This window comes from Limanda limanda, chromosome 18 (assembly GCF_963576545.1).
Source record: "Limanda limanda chromosome 18, fLimLim1.1, whole genome shotgun sequence".
Classification (NCBI taxonomy): domain Eukaryota; kingdom Metazoa; phylum Chordata; class Actinopteri; order Pleuronectiformes; family Pleuronectidae; genus Limanda; species Limanda limanda.
The window spans coordinates 5,982,490-6,001,513 of record NC_083653.1 but is presented as its reverse complement, the minus strand read 5'-3'; the positions used below and the strand labels follow the sequence as shown (position 1 = coordinate 6,001,513).

The 19,024-nt window shown below is 45.4% G+C and overlaps 1 protein-coding gene across 1 annotated transcript; it reads right to left on the bottom strand.

Annotated features, from left to right (window-relative positions):
* Positions 1-13,119: 13,119 nt before the first annotated feature.
* On the bottom strand, positions 13,120-17,976 carry mrpl19 (mitochondrial ribosomal protein L19). Its single transcript, XM_061091592.1, has 6 exons — positions 17,890-17,976; positions 17,580-17,688; positions 17,371-17,489; positions 15,470-15,604; positions 14,459-14,640; positions 13,120-13,630 (listed from the first exon to the last, which is right to left on the bottom strand). The coding sequence occupies exons 1-6, from the start codon at positions 17,966-17,968 to the stop codon at positions 13,409-13,411; spliced, it is 846 nt and encodes a 281-aa protein (XP_060947575.1). The 5' UTR covers positions 17,969-17,976; the 3' UTR covers positions 13,120-13,408.
* Positions 17,977-19,024: the final 1,048 nt, after the last annotated feature.

Here is a 19,024-nt window from a genome sequence, read left to right as displayed (position 1 = left end):
GTGAATAGCGGCTGTAGTTCTCGCTCAGCTTTAATTGACACGTCAGTCAAATCCCTTAGATTCAATTATTGCAAAGTTGTCAAACTAAATAAAAATGAATGCAGGTTGATTACAGCTGTCGTGTGATGTAATGAGTTATATTGATGTTAAAACTGAGTGATCATCAGTGACCTGCTCATCTTAATGCAACCGTTCCATCCTGCAGCTTCCTGCGTCTGGGTCCTGCGTCTGGGTCACGGCAGCGTCCGTCCATCCCATAGACCAGGGGTTTTCAACCGGGGGTCCGCGGCCCCCTGGTGGTCCGCAACGGCATTGCAGGGGGTCCGCGAATTTTGCTTTGATATTTCGACACATTTCCAGATTACTCTTGAATATCGTGTAAAATATATATAATAAGAAAAATATGTCTAAAATAATATAAAGGTGCTGGTGATCATGAGGTTAAACCTAAGTAGGCCTCAATTGTTTGTGTTATATTGTATGATTATCATTTGTGACATATTCTGCATTACTTTGTCCTCTTCCCTCTTCAGTTGTAGCCCCAGTTTATGTTGATTGTTATTAATCACCATTATTTTAACATTCTCTCAACATGTCGGCTACATGTCTGTACATTTAAGTCATGAACGTTGTATATTGATGTACATATGGTTCTGAGATTCAGTACACCTACAAACTGCATTTTAATTTTGTTTCCAATTCTTAAGCACTGAAAATCAACCGTTTTTGTTGTTTTTACACAGATTTTTCTAGATTTGTTTGAGCTTTTTAAGTAGATATAGATTTGTTTGAGGTTTTTAAATAAAACCAACATGGAAAACCAAATGTGTAGGCACATCAGTGGGCCGCGGATTACTTTCTAGTCAGAATGGTGGTCCCTGGGACAAAACCAGTTGAAAACCCCTGCCACAGACTGGTCTCCACTTCCTCCCACCATACAGTCAGTGTCACCTGTCAATCCTGATGTTTCACACTCATAACTCATAATTAAAACCAGATTACTGGTAAAATGCTCCTTGAACATACGTAGGTGTGATACGAATGAAATAAAATAACAAAAAACTATATTTGAGAAGGATTTGTGTGACTTTTTTAGTTTGATCCATGTCCCATCCACGGACATGGAGGAGGCAACATGCTGCCACCCGGTGGCGTTCCAGACGCTTTGACCATGTTCATGACCCCATTCTCAATCTTTGATGGCTTTTCAGAAAGAGAGAAAGAGGGAGAGGGAGGGAGGGGAGGCAGAGAGTGTGAGACAGTGAAAGGAATGATGGAGCAAGACAGACAGACTTAGTGCAGAGAGAGAGAGAGATAAAAAGGACAAGAAAGAGAGGCAGAGAAAGAGAGGAGAGATCAAGTGTCAGGTCCACTGTGGTCCATTTTGCCCGGAGACAGCTGCAGCCACAACTGACAAATCCAGAGAGGCCCCTTCCTCTGTCGGCACCGGGAAAGCACCGGGAACCATCCAGCGTCTCAGCTCTCTGCTCCTTAGGGAACCTCTCTCTCTCTCTCTCTCTCTCTCTCTCTCTCTCTCTCTCTCTCTCTCTCTCTCTCTCTCTCTCTCTCTCTCTCTCTCTGTGTCTCTCTCTCTCTCTCTCTGTGTCTCTCTTTCTCTCTCTCTCTCTCTCTCTCTCTCTCTCTCTCTCTCTCTCTCTCTCTCTCTCTCTCTCTCTCTCTCTCTCAAAATCTATTTGTTAAATAAACAATGATACATTTAAAGGATGACGGACAATAACAACACGGACAATAATTAATTTGAAATAATAACACAAAATTGATAATAAGAAAAAGACAAAGATATTTGAATTAAAAATCATAAAATACTGCAGAACCTAGAAAAATAGGTTTGATCTACTGAAAGATTTGACGAAGAATGGATTATTCCAATATTCATCCAACTTTGAAATATCCTCATGATGTTATAAAAAGCAAAACAAATCATAAATGAACAGTTGTCTCTCTCTCTACTTCCCTCTCTCTCTCTCTCTCTCTCTCTCTCTCTCTCTCTCTCTCTCTCTCTCTCTCTCTCTCTCTCTCTCTCTCTCTCTCTCTCTCAAAATCTATTTGTTAAATAAACAATGATACATTTAAAGGATGACGGACAATAACAACACGGACAATAATAAATTTGAAATAATAACACAAAATTGATAATAAGATATTTGCCAATATTTCAAAAATTCATAAAATACTGTTGAACCTAGAAAAATAGGTTTGATCTACTGAAAGATTTGACGAAGAATTATTCCAATATTCATCCAAACTAGAAATATCCTCATGATGTTATAAACAGCTAAATTTATCATAAATTAACAGTTCTCTCCCTCTCTCTCTCTCTCTCTCTCTCTCTCTCTCTCTCTCTCTCTCTCTCTCTCTCTCTCTCTCTCTCTCTAGTTAGCAGGAAAGAGGAGGAGAAGGAGGAGGAGGAGGAGGAGAGGGTCACGGCCAGTTCCACCTTCCAGAGCCTCCACTGATACCCCTGCTCAACATTGATACCCCCCCCTCGCAGTCCTGGAATGGGGCAAATCCTGTATGTTCAGAGGGCACAAACCTCTCTCACATACATCCTCTTATAATGATTTGTGTGTGTGTGTGTGTGTGTGTGTGTGTGTGTGTGTGTGTGTGTGTGTGTGTGTGTGTGTGTGTGTGTGTGTGTGTGTGTGTGTGTGTGTGTGTGTTTTGAAGGGATATGGAAGGAGCTGTGAGGGTGAAGTGTGAACAGCTGTGATGTATTGTCGTCTGGGGCATGATAATATCCCCATGTCATTAGGACTGGACATTGCTAACATGTGTATGCATATGTGTGTTTGTGTGTGTGTGTGTGTGTGTGTGTGTGTGTGTGTGTGTGTGTGTGTGTGTGTGTGTGTGTGTTCAGGTATAGGTTTTAAAACAAGCTGGTCACAGTTCAAAGGAGGCCACGGCGCCCGTAAAGAAACGCAGGAGTGAGTGAGTCAAATGAATGCAGCAATATGTGTGTTGTAAGGAGGGGCGGTGGGGGGGGGGGGGGGGGGGGGGGGGGGCAGTAGCTAGAAGGGTGAGAAAGGTAGAGGGAGGTTTTGATGTGTGTGTTGGGCTTTGGAGGGGGGGGGGATCGTAATGTATCTATTGAAGTCCGGGCCCCTTGTGTTTGATACAGTACATCTGTAGCCCATTTCCCTCTGCTCCCCCCCCCCCCCCCCCCCAGCTGTGCATGCTCACGTGTACAGGAACAATGAGACCCGGGCCCATAAATTCTCTCACTCCCTCTCTCCCTCCGCATCCATCTCCCTTAGCTCCCTTGTTTCTCTCTCTCTCTCTTCTTTTATCTCTTCTGCTCTCCATCCTTTTCCCGTCTGTCCTCGGCACCCAAACAAGCTTCTTCTTCTTCCTCACCTCCTCCTCCTCCTCCCGCCCCTCTTTTGTTTCGTTGATGTAATGCGGTGATAGGGTCCCTTCGCTGGAGGACGCTGACTCGGCGGCTGCTGCCCCCCCCCCTTGCCGCAGACACAGCACAGTAAAAAGCCTGAATTAGTAGATTTCCTCTCAGTAAGAGGGGTCATGTCTTCTTCTGCCTCTGGTTTCCGACGTCCCTTTCTCCCCCATCTGCTCACCCCTCACTCTGAGTGCACCCCAGTCCCTCCGCCGCTGACACCACCACCACCACCACCACCACCACCACCACCAGCACTCTGCACCACCAGGCAGGAGAGTGGAAGGATCAGTCGGCCTCCGTCAGGTCCGCTGGGGTCCCAGGCCGTGCGCTGCAGATGAAATATGGGAGCTGTCGCATTAGGAAATCCATTGAAGTTAATGAGGGCCGGTGTTCTCTGCGGAGCCACATCTGCTGCTGGTTAGGCGCCAACATCCCCCCCCCACCCAGCCTGATCCAGACACCACTATATGGAGGGACTGACTGGTGGTGGGGAAGAGGAGGAGAGTAACTGGACCTGGGGTATTGAGTGGTGCTGGCCAGCGGTTGGCAGAGGTCGTGACCTTCCGGTAATGGCGGCGGGTTGGAGCATCGAGTAATGGACACCACGCTGTTATCAGGGCTATCAGCTGGCTAAGCTGTTGTAAAAACCACAGAAACCAGCCACTCCCCCCCCCCACATGCTGTAACAACACATGGCATCGACCCGCCGACTGGGGAATCCCCCCGGGTTGCTTTCAGAACCCAGGCTTTTTATTTCAAGGTCAACCATGACTCAAATATAACAATTACAGTTAATATGATTCCATTATTAGTCCATTAATGAACTAAATCATTCGGAGCCACTGAGTGATTTTTGAGTTGAACAGTCAGAGGCCAGTCTGAGGCTCCACCCCTAGCCCAGTGGGATCATCAGGTGTGCGGGCGAGAGAGCGACCAAACAATGAGGACAAGACACGTAAACTCGTCTGTGACGGAGCTGACCACGACATCGACAGTAGGCACCCGACTCAAAGGCAGAGTTCTGTCAAAGGGTGACAGACACGGCCGGGTCAAAAGTTTAATGACGTGTGTGTGTGTTTGTGTGTGTGTGTGTGTGTGATCGGGCAGCGTGTATTGGGATGTATAGACAAACGACTCGGAGCTGCCTGGAGAGGCCGGTCACAGATCTTTACAATCAGGCCCTGAGTGCCGCACTAATGGCTCAGATTAGGTCGGGAATCATCCATCCAGGCCTGGTTTCAAAGGGTGTTGAGCCGTCGCTGCACCCGGAGTCTACACAGGCTGCTCCAGGATTTGTTTTGATATCAGGCTCGGGTCAAATATTTGCATATTTTTCCAGGTTTTGTTTTGTTTCAACCTGCTTGACGGGTTTAGGGCATCACAGAGTGTTTGGCACGAGCTGTCAATCACACCGTTGTAAGTTGATGTTAGACTCCGCGTGTATGTTTCTAGGAATAGTTTGATTAATGGAGAAAATAATCTGCGTTCATTTAACGCTATAACTTTGTCTTGCTTTAAAATGAGTTTATTATTAGGGAAATTTTTAATGTTTCTGTGTGTAGTTCCTTCTCAATGATCAGGGTTCATACACATTTTGACCAATGGATTTCCATGACTTTCCATGACTTTTTAATAACTTTAAACCAAATTTCCATGATCAAAAATGTTGTGAAATCTCGGTGTATGCATGAAAAATTTACAAAATTCAGTATGAGAATGAATGAGAACAATGAGAATTCCAAAGCATACAGTATACTTTAAATGACACAAATTAATGAGACAATAGTTTGATTGAGTTCTTTGCTGTTGTAACTCATGGCATGTACTTTCCATTTGTAGCCAAGCATGTTAAATCTACACCTTCCCTGGCATAGTGCATTATCCACCTGCTTCCACACCGAACTTTTCAATTAGTATGCGAGCGTATGCCTGCTTGTATTTTGAGCGTTTTTCTTTTAAAAGCATTTGAATTATTTAAAACTCAGCGTAAATGAACGACATGAAACTAATAATATAACAACTTTCCATGACTTCTCCAAAACTTTTGGATATAATTTTTTTCAAGCACTTTTCCAGGCCTGGAAATAAACATTTTACAATTCCATGACACTTCAGGTTTTCCATGACTGTAGGAACCCTGAATGATACATATATTAGATCGCTGTAATAAAACTACAAACGTGGAACTGAAGACTACAACCGCCCTGGTCAGAATGATCCCAGTTATCTGCCTTGTAGTTTGAGAGATAACGTGATGTTTCAAGAGTGATTCTCTACTCGGCTACTTCAACTTATCTTCAATTTAAAATTTGAGCAAAGACATTAAATGGAAAACCTGTGGCGGTTTTTTCTATAGGTTCATTAAAAATCTAATTTATCTCTGAATCAGTTGTGTCTTTATCACTTTCATTCAAAATCAAGTGTCCAAGGACAACGGATCTATGTCAACTTGGATATTTTAAAGAAACTTTAGCACGTAATATAGGACTTTACTGTTTGTTTATTTTGAGGCTCTCCTGATCCGAGTAGGAGAAAACAAAATGTGGAGAAATGGTCACTTAACCTTTGTCAACTGCCAGAACAACTAACCCCTGTGGAGCCGTGGCGGGGGGGTCAGCGCGGCCCACCGAGGCGTCCGATCGTTTGTCACCTACAGTTCAGTCCAGGGAGCATCTTCCCCGAGTCATCCGTCTTCACCGTGCATTCTAAGTGTGTGTGTTTCTTGCCATTTGTCAATAGTTCAGAGTGCATCTTCGCCCATTCGTCTTCAGCGAGTGTCTTAAGTGAGCATTCTTCGTGTCCATTTCAGGTCATTAGTGGCCGGCCTGTATAATGGATGAATGGGGTGGGTGGCTATCAGCGAAAATGTGAAGGGTTCTCTCTTCTTGTCTGAAAACAGATAAGAAACGTCTTCACGTTAAAGTACCTTTGTCATGTGTAATGTGAACAGAAACACATCAGCGTGGCGACAACACAGAGACACAATGAAACACAGAGCAGGACAGTGATTGCCTTAGTTTGACATGTACAGTATTATCAGTGTATGAGAACGACTCTGTCCCCTGTCCACACTAATGCAGATGTTTTGCAAAACTAACTTTTCCGCCTGCTTAGATAGATAGATTGATAGATAGATTACTTTATTCATCCCCGAAGGAAAATTAAGTCGTCATAGCAGCCGGTATATTTGAATACAATAAAATACAATACAATAGAATAAAATAAAAAATATTGAGGTAGAAAGAATAAAAACAGAAACACAAGATAAATAGGTAGATAAGGTGCAGTGGCAAGATGATGGTAATAGTGCTGATGATATGATGGTAATGTTATTGTTAGACAGTATATAAAAATAGTACAGTATATATAGTATATAATATAACATAATATATATATTTATATATGATAGTAATTATACCAATATATTAGCAGTATATAGTAATAATGGCAGCAACAGTATATATAATAATAATAGTAAATATAATAATAATAACATGTACACATGTATAAATATGTGTATATACAAGAATATACAAAGAGTATGATATAATATATAGTAGAGGTATAAATATAAGTATTTGACTATACAAAAGATAATAGAATATACTATGAGTGTAAGAATATGTAAGTATATGCTTCACTTTTTAAGACACAAAAATTGAGATTTAAAAAAAAAAGCCTATTTCTCGTTTCAGACAGACATTGAAATCTAGAAGGAGGATCTGAAGGTGAGAACACAAATGTTCAAATCAAATCAATGCACATTTTCCGACGTCCTTGTGATTTGTAAAACTCTTTCCCTCAAAGTTGTTGCATCATAATGATCATTGGCCTTCGTTGTGCTAGATGATGAATGAGCCGTGTCCACGCTCACTTGATGAAAAGTTTCCCTGCGCTTTGATTCGCACGAGCAGCCTTTCAGTGACATCACGACTTCATTCTGAGCTTTTTCATCAAACCCAGAGACGCCTCGTGGTTTTCAGTTCAACATTAACGTGAACAATATCTCTACAGCCTGAAGATTTGCTGTCGAGTCTTCTGTACGTTCCTCAGACAGCCGTGTTCTTGAGATCTTTAAGTCAACCTGAACCTCAGCAAACAGAATTAACCGTGTTACCTCACAAGACCCGGCACGATTCACTTAGTTCTTTGTCGACCTTCCTGACCCCCCCCCCCCCCCATGCCTTGTGGTGCGGGATTTGCCTGTGTTTCCCCTCTCTCTCTCTCTCTCTCTCTCTCTCTCTCTCTCTCTCTCTCTCTCTCTCTCTCTCTCTCTCTCTCTCTCTCTCTCTCTCTCTCTCTCTCTCTCTCTCTCTCTCTCTCTCTCTCTCTCTCTCTCTCTCTCTCTCTCTCTCTCTCTCTCTCTCTCTCTCTCTCTCTCTCTCTCTCTCTCCCTCTCTCTCTCTGCTCTCATTCCTTCCCACAGTCGGGAGACGAGCATTAGGGAGGAGCACTCACCACTTCCCATAAAGGTGAATGACTCTCAGTCTGTGTTGCACTTAATCTGTGTTGGCACGGCACATTGGAATCATAAGGTTCACACTGCCAGACGATCTAGACAAGCTGTACAGTTTGGCTGGGGATCACAGCTCTACCTGCTTCTATATATATATATATAATATTATATATATGTATATTAATAGAGAAGTGGGTCAGACTGCTGCTCAGCTGCTGTGTGATATATGGAAGAATGAGAGGAGGCAGCCAGACAAAGGTATGGAGCGGCACCCAGGCCTGTGCATGTGTGTGTTCTGCCTCCGTGCTTGGCTTCAGATGAAGGTGAATCTGGTGTGAGTGAGGGAATAAGCAAAGTAAAGTGTGTGTGTGTGTGTGTGTGTGTGTCTGTGTGTGTGTGTGTGTGTGTGTGTGTGTGTGTGTGTGTGTGTGTGTGTGAGAGCCCTCATTAGCAAACTCCAGCCTTGCATTCACAGTATGAACGCGCCGCTCCTCCCCTTCCCCTCACTGTCAGCCTCTCCACTAAATGAGGTTAATAAACTCAAGCGTTTACTACCATCACCGACACCATCCCTCCCCCCCCCCCCGCCGTCTCCTTCATCCTCTCCCTCATCTACCTCCACCTCTCTTTGCACCCCTGAGCCCAGCACTCCTCCACTCCTCCACCTCCCCTCTCCTCCTAAGCCTCCCTCCCCCCTTTCATCTTAGCTGAAATGCTTTCTTCCTCCTTTCTTCACCTCTTTCTTTTTTCTTTTTTTTTTTTTTTATTGTCATTGTTGCACGGCGAAAGCTCTGGGATTTCCTCCCTCGATTTCCCAGGACAGAGCTGCAATTACAGCTCAAGAGAGAAGAGGACCAGCTGTGTGCAGGGGGAAGCTGTGTTTAAGTGGTGGGTCCAGGAGACAAAGAGGAGGGCGCCCCCCAGAGGCAAGGGAGGGAAACTGCTCATAGCGCCACCACAATATTTCTTAGAAATCAAAGCAGACACTCACTTTCAGACTACATGATTTTTTTTTTGTACGAGCACCAGGCAGGATCATTGTGTCCTAACAACACGTCAGAACGAATAATATGCTGTGTTGTGTCCTGGCTCACACATACACAAACACACAAACACACACACACACACCGGACACACACACTAGCTGTGGCACAGTTGATATCAAGGAAATGTGAGGAATGCATCAAACAGCCTTGGTGGCTCTTATCTCGCCCAGCATGTGGACAGGGACGTCCCGAAAGAAGAGAATACTCCGGACATGAATAAAGAGAAAACATTAAGTTCCAATTCAGACGTCTGTGATGTGTTTCGAGTGAAGGAATGCTGTTTGGGTTCTGCAGAAACATTGTGTCACTCGGTCTCGACACAACGATACAGATTGATCGTCCTTGTGACACGTTTTGTTGTTTGTTTCAACGATTGCACGATTTGCTCCACCGTAGCTTTCTAATTGCACTTTTGTAATATCTCGTACAGTAAAAAGCCGCCCTGTCAAAATTGAAATCTTATCTGACATCTGACTGGATTACCTTCAAACAAAAGGTTTAAGAATTATTTTCACCTCAGGGTCTTGGTCACAGTGCTCTCTGTCTCTCTCTCTCTCTCTCTGATCATATGACCAAAGGGGCCACTCCAGCCCCTGCTATTTATCAAGGGCCGAGCTGTTAAAGCCTCCTCTGTTTTACGGGCCCGGCCCACGTTGGGTAATACGCAGCAGTAATGGTGCAAGTAATCGTGTCCTTTAAGGGATTACCACCGCGTCCAGTGCATCCTGCTGCGCCAACAGAGACACCAGCAGTGGTTGAGGGAGAATGTGATGGGTCTGTGTAATATCTGTGTGATACATGATAGTGCACGAGGGAAGTGCATGGACCGGGCGATCCACAACGTGCACATGCAAAGGCAAAGGAAATTCAATTGAGGATCGAAGCGTAGCAGCCAAATCCAGCAGTGTCCAAAACTGACCACACACACTTAACACACACACACACACACACACACACAGCAGCTGGGACATAACTAATAATCAGGCAGTAACACTGTGGCCCATTCATTTTCCTCTAAAAGATTCTGAATTGTAGTGTTCAATAAGAAATGTCTTCTTTTGGCTACACAATTCAAACTTGTCAGTCGAACGGAGACACTGGAGTTTTGTCTTCTTCGTGGGTTTTATGGACAAAGATAAAAAAATACCAAGGGTCACCAGGTGTCTCAATTACATTCCACTAAATGTCGAGTCAGATTTCTTCCCTGTAATATCTGTTTTGAGGGTTTTAGAAGCTGACCCGTGCTAAGCCTGACAGCTCCGTGCTCAGTTGCCGTGAACCGAAACCCCTGTTGAACACATGCGATGTGATGGACACGTTTATCTGGACATTTTTAAGATGCTTGGCCCCCGAGTGGAAATGAACCCTTGACCCGTGGCAGCTCCACCAGACCCACTCCGCACCCACGCTGCACCGCGTTATTAAAACCACTGTGATGTGCTGCCTGTTCAACTTCAGGCATCAGCTGCTCGCGATGTAATGTTTCCTAGCAGCTGTCGCACTGTCAGGTTGTGTGTGTGTGTGTGTGTGTGTGTGTGTAACAAAGGGAGTGATGGCAGCAGGAGTCCCTGTCGGCCCATGGGACAGTCGGAGAGGAGCAGACGGTCGTGTTGTTTCACTGGAAACATATGGTGAAACTCAAGTGTGTAATTTACCTAGGACTACGGGTGGCCCCCGAGTAGCACCCGCACACACACACACACACACACACACACACACACACACACACACACACACACACACACACACACACACACACACACACACACACACACACACACACACACACACACACACACACACACGTACACAAAGTGACAGGGTGTAATTTACCTGGGGCCTATGGGTGGCCCAGGATCCCGTTGCACTTGTCATACACACACAGACAGCTCAAACACAGTTCACACTACTTGACACAGACGCAGAGAGTGAAACTAATTTTCCCAGGCCTGCAGGCGGGAGAGTAAGAAATCACACCTTGACAGAGATGTTCGAGACTCGGAGAGAGAGAGAGAGAGAGAGAGAGAGAGAGGGAGACAGAGAGAGAGAGGCTGCGCTTGGAGGAAGAACTTACCTCTAAAATCCCAACCTGTGGGAGTTGCTGCACACCCTGGATCACATCCTCTCCAATTCATCAACCTGGATCCTTTTCAAAGCCGCTGCACCCCCCCCCCATCCCTCTCTCCTTTCGAGAGAGAGAGAGAGAGAGAGAGAAGGAGATGAAGGTCATGGGAGCACCAGCGAAGGGGAAAGAAGACAGATGAGGAGTACGTCCCTCCCTGCATTCCTGCGCTGACCTGATCGTATTGTTGCACTGTAACTATCATCGGCCCTCCATGCTTTACAGTGGGTTGTTATCGAGGTGGTGGGTGTGGGTGTGTGGGTGTGGGTGTGTGGGTGTGGTGGTGGTGTGGGGGGGATTATGGGCTCCCTCCAACCTGCATGCCCCACCCCTGGTTCCACGGCAACCGTGAACGGAGCGTATCTGGTTTCACCTGAGGATTGACAGACAGGCGGGTCCCAGACGTTTTGCAGTTGGCACTGTTTGAGGTGTGGGTCTGTCAGGGCTGATGTGATAGTCTGTCTGCGACTCTGTGTGTGTGTGTGTGTGTGTGTGTCTGAGAGAGAGAGAGAGGGAGAGAGAGGGAAGGAGAGAGAGAGAGAGAGGGAGCTGGTGTTTGATCTCTGTTCCCAGCCAAGAGGCTTTAACTTCACTCCAGGTGCAGAGAAGTCAACCTGAGGGCATGGGAGCCACATACAGTAGAGATCACAACCATGAAGTACATGAAGCACACACACACACACACACACACACACACACACACACACACACACACACACACACACACACACACACACACACACACACACACACACACACACACACACACACACACACACACACACACACACACACACACACACACACACACACACACACACACACACGCACACACACACACACAGGCACAGGCAGAGGCAGGAAGTATCCTCGAAGCAGTAACTCCCGTCTGAGTAGCTCTTGTGGTTTTTTTAAACTGGTTTACCATTTCAGTGGCGTCACCGTTTCTGGAAGCCTCAGCGGCGTGCTGTGGGATAAACATCTCTGTTGACATCCCGGAGCAGGAGTCCTGAGAGTGAGAGATGAAAAGGTGAAAGGGCCTCGGCTGGAGCCGTGGGCAGCGTAATGACAACGTGCAGGCCGGGCGCCCGGCCCACTGGTACACAACAGCCACATGGAGACGGTTTTCTTTGCCCGGCAGAGAGTAAATAAGGTGGAAAATCAACAAGTAGTGATTTCTCGCTGTGATGCAAATGTTCAACAGGTGCAGATTTGGCCTTAAAAATAACCGGGTAGCCATTAGCTCCGCCATGTAACCCCCCCAATCGTTGTGTTTGGACATTAAAAGCTTCTGATCCACTTCACGGCCCTAAACGCAACGTGAATAATCGCTCTCTTCATTCCACTGGATCTCCGCACTGGGAATCTGTGTGGTCCATAATAAGCGCAGTAAACATCTGCTACTCCCGTATTAGAGACCGTTTTCCCCGCATCTCATCCTGTAATATGGAGAAATTAGAGTGCAGGGACTCATTCTGCGTGTTTACACACACACACATACACACACACACACACACAGACACACACACACACAGGGAGAGAGAGCAGACATAACATCAGGAGTCCAAGTGTTTTTATACTACCTAACTGACGCTCTAACATACCATCTCAACACCACAATTTTCCATCCACAGCGGCAAAACACTACCGGGTGTCCTCACTCCTTTTTTCTTTTCCTCCTCAACCCCCCCCCCAACGAAGTGCCAGTGAACTCGGGCTGATTCCAGAAAAACAGATTTACTGATTTATTTGGAAATCTTCATGAAGTTAAACCCAAGAAGCCCCTTAAAATAATAAAAAAAAATGTACTGATTGGACCTGTTTCCCTACTTTAGAACCGGAGAACCCAGATAAGCTGCTTTTCCTTTGGGGAACAGGCTTCTCCAGCCTTTGTTCAGCTGGAACAACATGTTTATTTAACATGGCAGGAAATTCCCTGCAAACGCTGCAACACACAACACAACAAAGGATGTTATGCAACGGCTGGTGGTCGCGGCATTTATGGAGAAACGGTGCCATCTAGTGGCAAGACGCCGAAACGCAGACCAAAGTGAAAAGAAACAAAACAAACCAGCAAACATTGGAGTTACATGAATATGTTTTATTATAGGAAACACTTAATATCTGCTGAATGGCAAATGTCACATCTCATACCAGTGATGACAGAACTCATCGTCAGGCAGACTGGTGGATGAGAGGAAGTGGAGAAGGCAGAACACACCAGCTTCCATGTTGGCTCCTCCTCATCCACATGTGCAGCTGTAGCAAACATCTGGATGAACGTCCAGCAGAGTTCCACATCCCTGCCCCCCCCACATCACTGTCTCTTCCCGATGGTTAAAGCAAAACGACCTTTGACCTCCAGGTCCTCACTTGCCCATCTCCTGCTGCACCTCCTTGAAGATTTTCTCCTCCAGCTTGGACGTGTCGTACTCCTTCAGCATGTCGTACTCCCGCCAGGGCTCCGCCCACTTCTGCACGAACTCCGTCTGATGGGGGGTCATGCACAGGTCGTAGCGGATGCCCTGGATGTTGAAATTGGGCCGTTCCCAGTGTTTCGACCACGGCTTGGGGCGCATCCTCACTTTGAGCTGGTGAGCGGACAGAGGGAGATTATTACACATCATAACATGCTGGACTTTCATTAAAGCTGCTTTCAAACGTGCAGTAACTCCAGAGATCCTCTAGGATCCTCTACGTGTGGACGCAGATATCTCCGGCTGGTTCCCTTATAGTCCAGGCAAAGTAGCTCATTTTGGAGCCAAAAATAGAAGTAATTGTAAAATAATTTTTTTCAGCATAGATCATTTCTATGAGGTGTCCAGAACAACATACTAAAAGTCCTAAGAAATCCTAGTTGGGGAAATATGTTTAATTCTCATCAATGTGTGCCAATAAGGCCCGGCAACAATACACCCCAAAAAGACTATTTTTTTCCTTTACTCCTATCAAAATGAAACTTTACACAATGAAAATACCCAAGAAATGTAACATTTTTTGTATAACAAGTACAACAACACTAATCGAATATGCCCAAAATACACCCAAATAGGCTTAATTTTTTCCTTTACTCCTACCAAAATAAAACTTTACATGGTAAAAGTATACATGAAAAGTAACTTTTTTTCTATTACAAGTCTCTTTTGAAATGAATTTGAATATGTACATGAGCTCCACACGTATTGAATATGTCCTAATTTGCATAGGCAGAAACACCATTCATATGTATGACAAAAACATCGGCACATATTGATGAGAATCAAACATATTTCCTCAACTAGGATTTCTTAGGACTTTTAGTATGTTGTTCTGGACACCTCATAGAAATGATCTATGCTGAAAAAAAATTCTTTTACAATTACTCGGTCGTAAAACGCTACTTTGCCTGGACTACTAGTGAGAGTTGATCTGTGTCTCACCTTGTTGAGAGAAACCTCTCCGGTCGGGGAGAAGGGCACGGGCTTCATGTTCACGTCCACGGTGCTGTACTCAGGCATCGCATCTCTCAGGTACATCAGGTTCTCGTCCAGACGTTTCTCCAGCTTCAGCACCTCGATGTTCTGGATGCGAGGACTGTAGAGCTCGTAGCAGATCTCCACACCTGAGCCACACACACAGAAATATACATGAACGGGTGTTTTACGTGAAGGTGTAAAGAAAATCGTCCTCCCTCGTCCTCGCTAGGGACGGGAATCGGCAGGGACCTCCCGATACGATACTATCATGATACTTAGGTGGCGATACGATATGTATTGCGATTCTGTGGGTATTGCGATTCGATATTACGATTTCCTGCGATTTCTTTTGGTTATTTTTTTTTTTTAAATACTGGACCATGGAAAAAAGTTGAATCATACCTTCAAGTACAACGCAGTCAAATTCCCTTAGAACTTTACAAGTTTTATTTCAAATATTAACATTAACTTAATGACTGCCGGGCAGCCAATAGAGAAAATAAATAAAAATGTGCCCTATTATTGTATAGCCCCTGTCAACTGCACACAAACTGACAGATTAATAAATGTATGCCACTTAGGCTTCTTTTAAACAATTAATAAAAGGTAAATTAAATGAATAAAAGTTTACTTAGAATATAAACTTTGAAATAAACAAAAAGTAGGTTATGCTTCATTGTTGTCTGCATGTAGGCGATGCAAAGCTAGTGCTTGGGTATGTTTAGATTCTTGTGCAAAAACAAGAGCTGGTCAACTTGCTCCCTCATATCGATTTAGGAAGCAGCATGGCGATTTAAAATCGTCATACACAAGAATCGCGATTCGTAACTGAATCGATTTTTCCCCCCGTCCCTAGTCCTCGCTGAACTTTAATCTTTAATCTACACCTTTAGTTTCCATTATATAATTGTATCTATATTCGTATTTCATGTTGTGATCCATCAGTCTTTCCTGAGAAGCATTCTGAAGCCTCACCTTGGTTGTCGATGATGTTCCTCAGGACGAACGTGGCTCCGAGGCCTTTCCCCCCCCTCTGGATGCAGATCCCAACAAAGCGGTTGGTTTTCCCGCTGGCGTTCGGGTCGGCCATGGTCACTCCCAGGACACTCCCTGGAACACCACCAAAAATAACTTGCATGGTTAGAATTGATCAGATATTAAATAGTCTTATTATAGACTTTGAGTGAAGGTCGTGGTTTTAAAACTCTTCTTTATGAGCAGAGAACACTACAGGTAAGTAATCAATGTGTTTTTGCTGTTGATAAATTATATTGCTATAATTATTTTGATTGGGTCATCGCTCGTCTCTATGGTTACATGGCATTATTAACGATTTATATGCTTTGTCTCAATTCGGAGGCTGCATCTGAAGAGCAGTTACGTCACAGCGGCAGGACGAATGTGTCCTTTCCATCCCTGAGAGACGAAGCTCCACCAGGTGAACCCAACAGGTAATGAATGATCTCTGTTGCTAGGATACCAGGGCGGGATGAGCCTCCCTGGACCAGACTGCCTCATTTTGGTTTTTGCGGTTTTGACGTGGCGCAAGAAGGACGTGACCTTGATGGACCAGGTTAGATCACGTCCTTCTTAGAGAAGCCTCCGAGTTGAGACACATCTACATAATGATTTGCAGAAACTGAATCCAGGGGAGGAGGAGGAGGACGTGAACCTGGAGCGGGGGTTCCTCCGGTTCACAGAGGACGTGAACCTGAAGCGGGGGTTCCTCCGGTTCACAGAGGACGTGAACCTGGAGCGGGTCGGGTTCCTCAGGTTCACAGAGGACGTGAACCTGGAGCGGGTCGGGTTCCTCAGGTTCACAGAGGACGTGAACCTGGAGCGGGTCAGGTTCCTCCGGTTCACAGAGGACGTGAACCTGGAGCGGGGGTTCCTCAGGTTCACAGAGGACGTGAACCTGGAGCGGTTCTGGTTCCTCAGGTTCACGGAGGACGTGAACATGGAGCGGGTCGGGTTCCTCAGGTTCACGGAGGACGTGAACCTGGAGCGGTTCTGGTTCCTCAGGTTCACAGAGGACGTGAACCTGGAGCGGGTCGGGTTCCTCAGGTTCACAGAGGACGTGAACCTGGAGCGGGTCGGGTTCCTCAGGTTCACAGAGGACGTGAACCTGGAGCGGGTCAGGTTCCTCCGGTTCACAGAGGACGTGAACCTGGAGCGGGGGTTCCTCAGGTTCACAGAGGACGTGAACCTGGAGCGGGTCGGGTTCCTCCGGTTCACAGAGGACGTGAACCTGGAGCGGTTCTGGTTCCTCAGGTTCACGGAGGACGTGAACATGGAGCGGGTCGGGTTCCTCAGGTTCACGGAGGACGTGAACCTGGAGCGGTTCTGGTTCCTCAGGTTCACAGAGGACGTGAACCTGGAGCGGTTCTGGTTCCTCAGGTTCACGGAGGACGTGAACCTGGTGCGGGTCGGGTTCCTCAGGTTCGTGGAGGACGTGAACCTGGTGCGGTTCCTCAGATTCACGGAGGACGTGAACATGGAGCGGGTCGGGTTCCTCAGGTTCATGGAGGACGTGAACCTGGAGCGGGTGGGGTTCCTCACCTGGAGCGGTTCTGGTTCCTCAGGTTCACGGAGGACGTGAACCTAGAGCGGGTCGGGTTCCTCAGGTTAGCGGAGGACGTGAACATGGAGCGGGTCGGGTTCCTCAGGTTCACGGAGGACGTGAACCTGGAGCGGTTGTGGTTCCTCAGGTTCACGGAGGACGTGAACCTGGAGCGGTTGTGGTTCCTCAGGTTCACGGAGGACTTGAACCTGGAGCTGTTCTGGTTCCTCAGGTTCACGGAGGACGTGAACATGGAGCTGTTCTTGTTCCTCAGGTTCACGGAGGAGGTGAACGTGGAGCGGTTCTGGTTCCTCACCTGCGTAGAACTCGGGGATGTCGAGCACCTTCCTCCTGCGGATCATGTCCTTCCTCTCCATGGAGAACTTCAGGGGCTGGGTCCTCTGCCGTGGGGGGATGAACTCTGGGCTCAGGAACCTGCAAGGGGGGGGGCAGAAGATGTGAGACCACCACTTCACACAACCTGGACATGTGACGAGGGTCAGGAGACAAGGGGGGACATCTTACTTCCGCAGAGACGTCACAGACTGAGTCTTGTCGATGATGACGGGTCTGGGTGGAGGAGTGAACTTGGGGGGGTCGCTGCTGCCAAGACGCACCGACGTGCACACGAAGCCTGTAGACAACAACAACAATAACAACACGTCACTTTGTAAACATCAGTCACAAGAGCTCAGCTGCAGTTAGCACGGCTCACATCATTAGCCTGGGAAATGAGGTTTAGCCCGTGTAGCCTAGCCCGCGTTAAGTCCTGCGCCATCTACGCGACCTGCCCGCAGACTGTGACGTATTTAAGTACATTTCCGGTTTCACTTACGTTCATTCTTGAGCTGCAGGTTCCGCAACAACCTCAGAGAGAAGATGAATCTGTCGAGTCCTTTGCTGCAGGCGGCCATGTCTGACCTTCTGCTGTCACATGGGAGCTGGTACGGAAGCCGTGCGGGACACACAGGCTTGAAAACGCGATTGGCTCCCGAGCTGTAGTTCCGTAGATTGTCCACAAGATGGCGGTAATGTTCCATCCGTCAAACTTGCATGGTGCTGCAAAGTTCTTTTTTAACAAGTTCACAATAAACATCCCTAAGATATGAAATTTAATGAAATCAAAAAAGTAAAACACATTATTATTTATAATATTAGTAGTAGTACTGCTGTTATTATTATTGTTACTCATAATATTATAATAACTTTCATCTATAACAATCCCACATATTTTATTAGATGAATAGATACAAGATGATCAAACAAGCTGGTAGCACATGTGTCAAAAAGTGATTTTCAATGATAACAAAAGTACAATATTAACCTATTTGAACTCAGACTTGAAACATCACAGCCTGTTTTTAAATCATATCTCAAAACGTACTTTTAACAAATAGCTTTTTCATTACTTCTTAATTATGTTGTATTATTTGATCTTTTGATTTGTCTCTGATTCATTTGACATGCACACTCTTGTAATGTGTTTGTATTGTATTGTGTGTCCCTTGTGCGTCCATCGTTATCTTGTGTATGTTGCTGTGTGGTTTGATTTGATGTCAACCAGATTTTGGCAAATGGTGACATTTATGTTTTTAATTGAACATAGTCCCTCTTTAATGAAACAGAAAATAATCTTATATATTATATAATAATAGACGATTTCATATTATGTATTTTGCTGTCTTCCATTTAAATGTTATTAATGTACTATTTTAGCTTGTTGGTTGTTTATTATTTTTGCTTTTTGTGAAGTATTTTTGAAAGATGCCACAGAATAAAAATGATGATAATAATTATTGTTATTATTATGATTAGCATTAGCATGAGTGGCAGTAGAGTTGTTGTTATTGTTGTGTTAATAATATCAAATAATAATTAAAACTAAGATAAAAACATTGATTTATCCATTATTTAGTTCCTCTCAAATGAAACAGAAAACAATCTTATATATTATATAATAATCTTGGATT